Here is an 11,946-nt window from a genome sequence, read left to right as displayed (position 1 = left end):
TATGCTCATAATACTCAATACAATTAACTTTTTTATTTTTCAATACAATTCACTTACTGATTCGATATCAATAGCAAATAGGCAGAAATGCACACATCTATAGTTGAAATTTTTGACCTTTTAGTTTTCATCCTTTCTGGCTGAAGCTTTCTCTTGATTTGACCAAGATGTCTCCTACTGTTAATCTTGTGTCTGGAGTGTATTGATGATGGATATGCTACCTTCATTTTCTTTGTGGTTTATCACCAATTAACTTTTGTCTTTTTTTTTCCCAACAAACGACAACAGCTTTCATTTATATTAACACTTGATAGTACAAGAATTAATTACAAAAAGGGATACTACCCTCATTTCCTTCTTCCCTAACTCAATCAGCCATATTGGGAAGTCATGTTCCCATTCAATATTATGCACCAGTTTAACTGCAAAATGAGCTAGTGCATGACTAATTTCATTTTTTGTTGTAGGAATAAACACAAAAGAACATCTGTCAAAGCCTGTTCTAAGATCCTGTACATCTTCTAGAATAGTTGCAATGCTGTAATCATATTCACTGCATCTGTTAATTTGCTCAACTATTGATTTGCAGTCTGAATGTACTATAATTTTTGTCCATCCAGGCTTTTTGGCCATCAGTAGAGCATTCCTTACTGCGAGAGCTTCTTCTTTGCTCACTGTTCCTTTCCCCTGGTTTACAATTCCTTTGGCTCTCATTATCGTTACTTTCCAATTTCTTGCAATGATACCTTGTCCAGTCCTGATCCTTTTTGCTGATATGGCAGCATCCGTATACAAACATACCACGTCTTCCCTTAGTTGCTCTCTTCTTGCTTGTTGTCCACTCATGTTCTGGCTTGTGTTGCTCTCCTGTTCTGACTCCCTTGGTTGCTCGAATTCCAACCACTCTTCTTGGGCTTTCTGTACTGTGTTGTGAGGTTCCTGTTTAGCACTATCAAAGATTCTTTTGTTCCTGGCTTTCTAGATTTGCTAGAAGATGTTGATGGTGAGATTAAGTCTATCCTGACCTTGTTCCATCGAGAGTGATTGAGTAGCTTTCTCCCACCATAGCCATAGGTTATGTTGTTCATCTTGTAGCCCATCCCACCTTACTGGAGCCATTTTCCATACTTCTGCTGCATTTTCACAAAAAAAGAGCAAGTGTTCGATGGTTTCCACTCCTTCCCCACAGCAACCGCATCTTCCCTCTCCTTTCCCCGGCCTTTTTGACATAATCTCGTACGTAGGTAGGCAATTCGGTAAGCATTTCCACATAAAATGTTTCAGCTTTGCCTTCACCTTCATGTGCCACAGCTTCTTCCACACACTGTGCTTTCTTATTTCCCAGCTTGTCTTAGCATCTTGTCCTCCCTGTCTGCATTGTCAATACAAAGTCACACGTGAGTGAAAGTATGAGAAAGCAATATCCAATATCCAACATAATTAATAACATCTTATGCCATTCCACCTATTTAGAATGTATTCGGATTTAAGATTATTTAGATAATGTTTTGAGAATAACATTATACCATTGTCCGTAAATAAATACGTATGTGTGGAAATGTGATTAATAAATGTATTCAGCGAATAACACAATAAAAAAAATTCAAATAATGGCCTGGTGTGTATATCGGGTTAATCACACAGATCATGCATTAAAAAAGTCATAATTCATGTGGGATGTACTGAATTAACACGCTTGCTGGTTGTATCCTACTAATTCAGGTCCAAGTCCTTTATCATAGTCAATCCAGTTAAAAAATTGACTCTTTCTGAGCCTAATACGTACTAATAAAGTACGGATTCCAGCATCCGTTATTCTTGACTAACTTGGATTCCATTTTCTTGGTCAAAAAAAAAAAAAAATGCAACGAGACGATAAATGTTTAGGCAATTGATAAGAATTATATTTTAGCAAATGAACTCTTTGCTAGGAAAATTTTTTTTTTTTTATACTCTTGCTTGGAAGAGTAGCAAGACAAAAATAGTACGAATAGATATATCCAAACAGAAAATAATACGAGTAGGTAGAAGATTTAAGTTTCTTCCTATTGTTCTCGTAGACTTTCCATGTGAAGAAAATAAGTGCTGATTCTGTTCCAATAATAGTTTCTTTCCCTTAATCATTTTTTTTTTTATTAATTTTTCCTAGTAAGAAAGGAGTGGGATTTAACAAGTAAAGTAGAAAAACCGAATTTAAATCCAAGGCCTCGAAATCGCGTGGCTTCAACCATAGCCACTTTTTCTCGATCACTTGCAGATATTAAAATGTTTTTTCCTCCGTGGTCCCTAACCATATTTATAAAATAGAATAGAGTTAGGGCAGACCTTCCGCAGCCCCCAGAAAATTGCACTAGTATCCACAAAATTTTGAAAAATTTTCAGTTTTGCGCCAACTAAGTTGTTGAGAAATTAATGGATCACTGAAAAATCCAAAACTACAAGCCTTCTACTTTAGTCAGTTAATTCTCTTAAAAAGCGATATAGTTTTTGATTCATTAGTTGAGTGGATTGTGCGGATTTTTCAATAAAACAAACTGTACAAACTATTAATTAGCTAAGAAAAATGCAAAGATGACTTCTTTGATCAACAAAGCAGAGGTGACATTTGTAATAAAAACAAAAACTTTTCTCTCCTTCCCCTCACAGAATTGCAGGGGCACGAGCAATTGTACAAGGCGCTGCATGTTTTTTGAAAGAAAATGATTGCTTTATTTATAAATTCAAATATGTCATTGTCTGCTCTTTTATCGGGGAATAGAAACTTTTACTTATTATGTGATTTTTTTTATAGTATACATGAGAGTGTTCGAATTCAAAACCTCTCCTTGAACAACCTGAAATCTGTACCTTTGGTCCCACTCTATTTTTCTAAAGTGAATTTATTATTCCAAAATCAAATGACGAGTTTTGTAATTTGATGGAATTGAAATACTAAACAATCCAAAATCACAAATTTGTTAAATGCTCTGGACCTTTTTTTGTAAAACAAAAAAAAATACATGTTGTTAATATAGAATTTACTGAAAGGCAAGAGTATGTTGCTTGTTCTGTTACACAATTAAAAACGTGAATGCACTAGAGCAGAAAAAAGTCTTCCATAGCCTGACTTTGAGGTTCAGGTATGAGGGGTCATTCCCCACACTTAGGCCAAAAACACTTACCAACGAATCTTACAAAGACTAAAACTTTTTTTCAGATGCACCTTCAAAACATTAATTTTGTTCTTTGGAAAGTTTCACAAGCACTAAGGTTGCCCCTAATGTATTTTTGCAAATTGCACCTGCGATTGATTCATATATAGACATAAATGCCGATGTAATATCTTCTCTTACTGTTCTTTAGGGTACAGGATAGATTCAACCAAAATAGTTTCATTCTTTAACAAATTGAACAGACCTTGATAATCTGCAACCACAAAATAATAAACAAGGGGCCTTGAGGAATGGTACGACAAGTCAACAATGGGACCAAGAAGAAATGCATAAATATTGTACAGTCTACAAAATTTTAAGTAAATCTTCACTGCTGAACTTTGCCAAAATTCTTTGCATTGTGTTTGAACTTATTTAGTTCAATTACATAATGAGGCTTTCTGAGACTATGCATCAACACTTTTTCTATTTTTTTTTTCTAGCAGGAGAGGGGTGTGATTTAAAAGCAGGAAGGGTGCAGGGGATTAGAACCCAAGACCTCAAAAGTTGAGGGTCTATTTCACAAGCATCAAAACTATACATCATTTATACAGCCTGCTAATTATGATTTAGCTGATTAATGTCTACAGAAAACACGAACTCTAGAATAGAACATACTTCCTTCTTGATATGTTCTTGACAATTTCTTTGAAGTCTTCAGCACCACATGAAACTCTAAGTAACCCGTGCTGCGTATATCCTAAATCCAAGACGGAATCATCAAGTAAAGAGGCCAGAGAAGGATGATTTATCAGCTTAACAGGAATGCATAGTCTCTCCATGTCTTCATTGTCAGTTCCCACAAGTACAGGAACATAACCTTTCCTAGGAGAGCTTGTTGCCTCTGCATCATTGCTGCTGGACAATCTTACATAAGTAGGGGAAGAGCTCATTTCCCTCCCTTTCATGCTTCTTATCTAGATGCTTGAATGATGTTTTTCTTGTTTGAAAGCAAATCTACTTAGGGAAGAAAGCTCCCAAAGTAGTGAAGTTGTGATGGACTAAAGATGGCTTTGTATGGCAATTGAATTAAAGCCCAGCCATTATCCAATATATAGAACATGGTGGCCCTGTGCTATAGCCGGCATCCATGACTTTTTCATGAAAAGAATTAAATAATGCTTAACTTCCTGATAGGTTGTAATTTTATCATTTATTTTATTATTAATTTTCCCTATTACCTGACCTAATGTGGATTAATTGCTAGATTCTACTCACTTTTGATATTTTGCATTTATTTCAGGGAGTAGAACGAAAATATAACAACAGGTGCTAATTTGGCAAGAAAAGAGTTCAGATGATAGAGTTTGTCCTAGGGGCATTTTTGGAACAACAAAACGTGAGCCCTTGTTGGGCAAATTGGGCCGAAGTCTTCATTTTTCCGCACAGGAGCCGCCGCAAGGAGCACTACTTTATATAGGAAAATTGCGCAAGAAAAAAGGGGTCTTCTTCTTCCTCTGCGGAAGGAGAGCCGCCGCGCAGAGCTTCTCAAAAGAGGACATTAGATCGGAATAGAGCAAACAATGGCAGACAACTCTTTAGCTTAGTCTTTTGACTTTTCCTTGTGGGCTCCAAGTAGCTTTTCCTTTTCCTTCTCGTATGATTGGACAAGTAGAAACCATAGAATCAATTGCTGTAGCTTTGCTATCTTTTCAAACATTGGAACCGAATTGAATTTCCCCAATTTCAAGGGACAATGGCTGCGGCTCTCTTTACAATTTCTGGTGGGTTTAGTTCATCAATTATGAACTAATTTTCCAATTCTAGTCAAGGAGCAACGAAGGCTCTGGTTCATCTAAAAATTGTGAGATCGTTTTAATTTAATCTTTTCCTTTTATTTATTGGTATCCGCACATTTCTTGATTGCTATGCTTATGGTTATTTAATTAATTGATTGTCTTGGATCCAGATAATTAGTTGATTGGGTAATCTATTGTCAATTAGGGCATTAAATCCGTAATTGTTTAATTGCTCTAAAATAGTGACAATTGGCATGATTAGGTTTATGTCAGGGGAATACGCGGGCTAATCTAAAATAACCCTGGTAGTGTGTTATTTGGTTAGAATAGGGCTCCTCTAATACGTAAGACAATTGGGGAATTAAATTCTATGGGCGTACCTAGGATTATTTCTCAATTAGAGCAGTGATTAACGGGCGTACCTTGATCACCGACACAGTAAGGAGGGGTTGACTGCCATCGCTTGTTTGGTAGTTATAACCTATTTATTGATAAATAATTGGAATTGCCTTTGTTTCAATGATCAATTAGGTGAACCATTGCTGAAGTTATTTCTTGGTTAGATCCTTAATTATCACTCATTTGATTTTAGTAATTGGTTATTTAATTTTTAGTAGTTTCTTAGATTTTAGTTGAATTGCTTAAATTGTCACCCCTGAGATAAAAACATCCCCCTTTGTCACTGTGAATTTAAAAAGAAACAATTACTCCCAGTCCCTGTGGATTCGACCCTGCTTACCGCTATCTACAGAAATTAACTTTAGTTTGAGCAGGTTTTATTATTGCACAGGCTTCGACACCCTGTCAATTTTTGGCGCCGTTGCCGGGGACTGGTGCTTGATTAATTAGTTTCTTTTTGAGTTCATTTTTTTTTAAAATTATTTTCCTCTTATTTTTTTTATTATATATATATAGTTTATGACTGCTAACATTCCGTATTTTGGTGATAGACTGGATTTTATTTTTAGAAAGGGTTATGAAGCTTGTGCTTTTTCTAATGATCAATGGGCTGTTGCAAATTGTGGAACTTATTTTGACTCAGGTTATTCAACTGACACATGCCCCGTATTTCAAGATAATCTAAGTTCTCCACTTGATACTTTTGGAGATTTTCCACCCCAATATCAAACGCAGTATGACCCTTATTCAAACGGGTATGATCAAGAATGGTGGGATAATTCCAATTTTGATTATGCAACCAGGCCAATGGATTTTCAACAGCAAGAGTCTCAGCAATCATCCTCCGTGTCAGGTATGTCTCTTGAAGAAATGATGGAATTACTAATTGCTAATACAAATCGATTTCATCAGGAGACACAAGCGAGCCTAAATCGATTTCATCAGGAGACACAAGCGAGCCTTCGCGACCTGGCAGATCAACTATGTCTATTGACATCCAGAATAAATCGATTGGCTCCTCAAATGGAAGAATTGCCCGCACAAACCAATATCAATCTTGAGGAAGATGAGAGTGCAATTGTCCGGCCAAATGACATGGAACTGCAAGAGTTTCAAGAAAACGGATTTAAAGATGCAGTTGAAAAGGAAGCTGAAATGCAAGAAATGAGACTCCAAGATCAACTCGCTCAAGTGAAAGAATCCAGTGAACAATCTCCAAATGCGGTGACATCTCCTCCACTCCTTCATCAATATTCTCCTGACTCTTACTCTCCAATTCCTGTTAACGAAATTGACTTTATTATACCAGACAATTTTGAATTTCATGACAGGAATAGATTAAGAGTGGCGATGGCGAGATATCTTGAACCAATAAATGCAAGTGGGGGAGGAGTGAATGGAGAAGGCAAATTATCATCGACTCGTTTGACGCCATTCACTAGTCCATGGAAGCAAAAAAAGGAAAAAAAATCCACAAGAAAAAGACTCGAAATAAGAATTCTGAAAGTTCAATTTCCCCAATGCTTGCTGCTACTGTTGAAGAACTATTACAGATGGAACAAGATGGTAGGTGTAGCCAATCTTATTCATCTATTTGTAGTTCAGTTCAGTATAGTAAATTAACTAATTATTCTGCAATTTGTCTACCAGCAATGGCGAAGATTGATAATGATCCAAATTTTGTTTATGTGAGAGAGTATTATGCTTATAAGTTCCAGATAAGGGATGATAATGAGTCTTTTTTGCTTCATTTTGCTAGATTAATTCAGCAATTTATAGTGGATATGTATGTTAAGCTTGAATCTTAAAGACTAGATTTTTTTAGATCACAACAAAAGGAAATAAGGAGAGTTTTTGCAAGGAATACAAGACTCTGTGGCTGCTGGTGAAACTCAGGTAGCAAATATTTGTCAGAGAATTTTTTTTATTGACAAGTTTTATTAGAGAGCCAAGAAATATGAGAAGAAAATACATAGATGCAATGACCTTGGTCCAAAAATTTGGCAAACCGGATATTTTCTTGACCATGACTTGCAATCTTAATTGGTCAGAAATAAAAGAACACCTAATTGAAAAAGAAGAAGCACAGAATCGGCCTGATTTGATTGTAAGAGTCTTTCGTGCTAAACTTGAAGAATTAAAAAATAAAATCCTGAAGAAAAATATTTTTGGTGAAGTAGCAGCCTATACATAAATTATAGAGTTTCAAAAAAGAGGCTTGCCACATGCACACTTCCTCTTAATTTTGAAATGTAAACATAAAATGTTCAGACCTGAAGAGTATGATAAGATTATCAGCGCCAATATTCCAGACAAAGTGAAATACCCACACTTATATAGAATGGTTAAAAAAACACATGATGCATGGTCCATGCGGTGTTTTAAATCCATCAAGTGTGTGTATGACAAAGAATGGCAAGTGTAGGCATTCCTATCCAAAGGATTTTTGTGAGGAAACAACCCAGACCATTAATTCTTATCCAATATATAGGCGAAGTACTAATGGTGTTAGAGTCAAAGTTAGACAGCATTCCTTAGATAATAGATGGGTTGTTCCCTATAATGCCTATTTACTAGCTAAATTTGATTGTCACATTAATGTTGAAATTTGTTCAACAATTTAGGCTGTTAAGTACATCTATAAATACATTTGCAAAGGACATGATAAAATCAATTTTCATGTTAATTCCGATAATCCAAACAGCCATATTGATGAAATCCAGCAATATCGGGTAGCTCGCTGGGTCTCACCACGTGAGGCTAGATGGAGACTTTTTTGTTTTGCTATGGGCAAAATAAAACCTGTAGTAATTCATTTGCAGCTTCACCTAGAAAACTATCAGCCTATAAGTTTCAAAAAGCATCAGAATTTGACCAGTGTTGTGAGCAATCCAAGAAACAAAAAGACAATGCTCACTGAATTCTTCTACATGAATAGAACAGATTCAGAAGCTCAAACTCTGAACTATACATATTTTGAATTTTCAGACCATTTTGTTTGACTTCCTGATGAGAAACGTTGGAAAATGAGAGATCAAGGGGACTCTATAGGAAGAATAAATGCAGTCCATCCGACTGAAGAAGAGAGGTACTACCTTAGGCTTCTTTTAACAAAAGTCCGTGCTCCGAAATCCTTCGAAGACTTGAAGACTTATAATAGTGTACAGGTTAGAACCTTTCATGAAGTAGCACTTTTAAGAGGGCTACTTCAAGATGATAACAGCTAAGAACATTGTCTTGAAGAGGCTTCTCTCTTTCATATGCCTTATGAATTGAGAAGACTTTTTACAACCTTTTTGGTATATTCCTGTCCTAACAATCCCAGACAATTATGGTTAAAATTTGAGGCTGTAATGTCAGAGGATTTTCTAAGGTGTTCAGATTTGACTCCTAGAGAGGTCAGGGAAAAGGTACTGCAACAAATAAGTGGTTTTCTTGCATCAATGGGAAAAAGCATAGCTTCATTTGGATTGGTTCCTAATGATCTATCATCCTTTGATGTTGAGAATTAAACAAGGGAATTGTTAGCTGAAAGAAGCATAACAGTTCATGAAGAAGATCTGAATGCAATTTCTTTGCTTAATGAAAAACAAAGGCATGCATTTGAGATCATATCTCACCGCATATATGAGAACAAAAGTGGGGCCTTTTTTGTAGATGGCCCTGGAGGCACTGAAAAATCATTTCTCTATAGAGCATTGCTAGCTGATGTAAGGTCTAAAGGGTATTTAGCACTAGCAACAGCCACTTTGGGAATTGCTACTTCTATACTACCAGGAGGTAGGACTGCCTATTCACGATTTAAAATCCCAATTGATCTTTTAGAAGGCAGAGCATGTAGAGTTAGCAAACAAAGCAATCTGGCAGCAATGATTAGAGAATCCAAATTGACTATCTGGGATGAGGCTCCTATGTCATAAAGATCTGCAATTGAAGCATTAAATGATCTATTGCAAGATCTTATGAACTCATCAGAAATATTTGGTGGAAAAGTTGTTGTCTTTGGTGGCGACTTTAGACAAACATTGCCAGTTGTTCGTAAAGGAAATCAATCTGAGACTATTAATGCTTGCATAATAAATTCTCCTCTATAGCCTTCTCTTGAAAAATTGCAGTTAACAGAGAATATGAGGGCTCGATTAGAACCCTCATTTACTGATATTTATTGAGAGTTGGCAATGGAACTGAAAAAATCCAAGATGATAGCTACATAAAGATTCCCTCTTCAATTTTGCTTGAAAATAGTGAGGCTGATTTTGCACTAGATAATTTGATAAATTTAATGTACCCCAATACCATACCTGGATCATCAGATGCTAACATTCCAGTCAACCAAGCAATTCTGTCCACAAAAAATAATTTTGTTGATGAGGTGAACGACATTCTCATTAGCAAATTTCCAGGTGAAGCAGTAGAATATCTTAGTTTTGATAAAACCTTAAATCCAAATTATCAGGGACAGTATGAGGACTTTTTGAATTCTCTTTCCCAAAGTGGACTTCCACCACATAGGCTAATCTTGAAGGTTAATGCACCAATAATCTTGCTTAGAAATTTAGATCCTACTGAAGGCCTTTGTAATGGGACAAGATTAATATGCAGGAATTTGAGCCGAAATGTTATTCATGCTCAAATAGTTATAGGTGATTTTGCTGGAAAAGATGTTTTCATCCATAGAATTCCGTTAGAACCTCCCACTGATGAGCAATACCCTGTCCCATATAAGAGAACTCAGTTTTCAATCCGTTTTTGCTTTGCAATGACAATTAACAAAGCTCAAGGACAAACATTAGATTTTGTAGGTATTTATTTAAGAGAACATGTGTTTTCTCATGGCCAGCTTTATGTGGGGTTATCACGTTCAAGAACAGTTTCACAAGTCAAGTTACTCATTAAGCTTCCATTTTTTGATAAATCTAGAATAAATCAGACAAGAAATATTGTATATAGAGAAGTTCTTGAAGCTTCTCAATTAGCTGTCAAGTAAATGAACATTCTTCTGCTGTTTCTTCAATTTTTAATTAATCCTATCATAATTGTAGTCTACATTTAGAATTAAATTCATCTGTTTGTACCATTTATAAATAAGCATGGCAAGACGTTACCTTCCAGTGAATGAGGTCGTTGAGGGAGTAAAAGGATGGACAGTACTGGCTCAGGTTGTTGCGAGAGGACATGTTCAGTTGAGTCGAGGAGCAAGGCCTGTGAACTACTGCCGCTTCCTTCTTACAGATTCTGAGGTAACAAAAAAATAAAGATATTTCTTCAATTTTTGCATATATCTTTGACTATTTTACAAATTTACAACTTTTCTTCTTTATGATGCAACAGGAAACAAAGGTTTCAGCAGTCATCTATGGCAATGATATCCGTTTTTTTGCTGGCATGTTGATGCCATTCAGGAGATACTATATCTCCAGTGCAGCTCTTCGCAAAGCAGAACCAAGGTATAAGGTCAGTGACTACCCATATTCTTGGGTAATCCATAACAGAATGTTGGTTGAGGAGTATGTTGAGCAAGTTCCACCGGTTATTCCGTGTCACTTTGAGCTCACAGCGTTTGAAAACTTATTCAGATTTGCTGACACAGAAAATTTGCAAAGTAAGTTCATGTTTTATCTTAGATAATCCCAATGTATTCCTTATGTTATCTTCAGCTTATCCTTAGATTGAAATATTCCTTTGAATAATAGATATCCAGGATATTGTCGTGCATGCTTTTCCTTCAAGGGAACAAAGTCTTGATTCAACGACTAGAGACTTGGTTGTTATTAATCAAGTGTAAGCCAATTGGAACAAAAGAATAGACTTTCAATTTACTAAATAAACTTATTACATTCTTTAATTTTTATCATATTTATTGCTTTTTTTAGAAAAGGCCAATGCTCCTTACTCTGTGAAACGAATTTGAAGCAAATGAAGGAGCACAGCTGGCAAACACTATCGCAAACAACAACATCATCATAGTTATGAGAGTCAAAGTAACTACTTTTAACTGTAAGTTACAGCTCCCATTGCTCAAGAAATTATTATTGCTTTGCCTACCATACTTCAACTTTAATGAGCTAATTATATACTATTTTCATAGATCTATGTCTAACAACAAGGCTTGCAAGTTGTCTACTGGTGAATCCACCAACTCCTCAAGCCACTGTATTAAGGCAATGGTAAGCATATCATGCTTTATAATTATACATAAAGACTGAAAAATATAACATATCATATTTATGTTCACAGGTATGATCAGAATCAGCAAGAAATTGCACAACTAATTGAGGAGGCCAGTTACAAAGACTCAACCAAATTGCTGCCTCCGTCCAAACTGACTTATACTATTTTCTTACCTTTTACATTAGTGAAAAATGAATTACTTAACTTTGCATCTAATACAATATAAACTATAGGTCAAGATTGCTTGGATACAAGGAAATACTTCTTTGGCAGCTGAGCAGCGATCTTTTTGGTATGCTGCATGTAGTAACTGTCAAAAGGCTGTAGATGCTAATTTGGAATGGATCATTAGATGTCCATCTTGCAGAGAAGAAAGTGCCGTTGAAGCCAGGTAAACAAGGCATGCAATTTTACAACAGTGCTCTTAACAATAATTCTGTTTTATT

At 35.8% G+C, this 11,946-nt stretch overlaps 3 protein-coding genes across 3 annotated transcripts; 2 read left to right on the top strand and 1 right to left on the bottom strand.

Moving 5' to 3' along the window:
- Positions 1 to 300: 300 nt before the first annotated feature.
- LOC140014102 (uncharacterized) lies at positions 301 to 4,099 on the bottom strand. The gene is made up of 3 exons (XM_072064500.1): positions 3,810 to 4,099; positions 1,026 to 1,372; positions 301 to 923 (listed from the first exon to the last, which is right to left on the bottom strand). Exons 1-3 carry the CDS (start codon positions 4,097 to 4,099, stop codon positions 301 to 303), a joined length of 1,260 nt encoding a protein of 419 aa, XP_071920601.1.
- A 2,037-nt stretch (positions 4,100 to 6,136) lies between these two features.
- Positions 6,137 to 9,249, top strand: LOC140014101 (uncharacterized). The gene is made up of 3 exons (XM_072064498.1): positions 6,137 to 6,182; positions 6,980 to 7,115; positions 8,847 to 9,249. The coding sequence occupies exons 1-3, from the start codon at positions 6,137 to 6,139 to the stop codon at positions 9,247 to 9,249; spliced, it is 585 nt and encodes a 194-aa protein (XP_071920599.1).
- Positions 9,250 to 9,611: 362 nt separating this feature from the next.
- Positions 9,612 to 10,316, top strand: LOC113708353 (uncharacterized). Its single transcript, XM_027230815.1, has one exon. It carries the CDS (start codon positions 9,612 to 9,614, stop codon positions 10,314 to 10,316), a length of 705 nt encoding a protein of 234 aa, XP_027086616.1.
- Positions 10,317 to 11,946: the final 1,630 nt, after the last annotated feature.

Source organism: Coffea arabica, chromosome 9c, assembly GCF_036785885.1.
Source record: "Coffea arabica cultivar ET-39 chromosome 9c, Coffea Arabica ET-39 HiFi, whole genome shotgun sequence".
NCBI classification, from domain to species: domain Eukaryota; kingdom Viridiplantae; phylum Streptophyta; class Magnoliopsida; order Gentianales; family Rubiaceae; genus Coffea; species Coffea arabica.
The sequence above is the reverse complement of the archived record's forward strand: the minus strand, read 5'-3'. Positions and strand labels throughout refer to the sequence as shown.

Coding starts and splice junctions, on each gene's coding strand:
- LOC140014102 (XM_072064500.1), bottom strand. CDS start 4,099: ATGAAAGGGAGGGAAATGAGCTCTTCCCCTACTTATGTAAGATTGTCC. Junction 1,373..3,809: donor AAGAACATATCAAGAAGGAA/GTATGTTCTATT, acceptor TTGACAATGCAG/ACAGGGAGGACAAGATGCTA. Junction 924..1,025: donor ATCACTCTCGATGGAACAAG/GTCAGGATAGAC, acceptor CTCACAACACAG/TACAGAAAGCCCAAGAAGAG.
- LOC140014101 (XM_072064498.1), top strand. CDS start 6,137: ATGGATTTTCAACAGCAAGAGTCTCAGCAATCATCCTCCGTGTCAG. Junction 6,183..6,979: donor GCAATCATCCTCCGTGTCAG/GTATGTCTCTTG, acceptor TTTGTCTACCAG/CAATGGCGAAGATTGATAAT. Junction 7,116..8,846: donor CAGCAATTTATAGTGGATAT/GTATGTTAAGCT, acceptor GAATTAAACAAG/GGAATTGTTAGCTGAAAGAA.
- LOC113708353 (XM_027230815.1), top strand. CDS start 9,612: ATGTACCCCAATACCATACCTGGATCATCAGATGCTAACATTCCAGTC.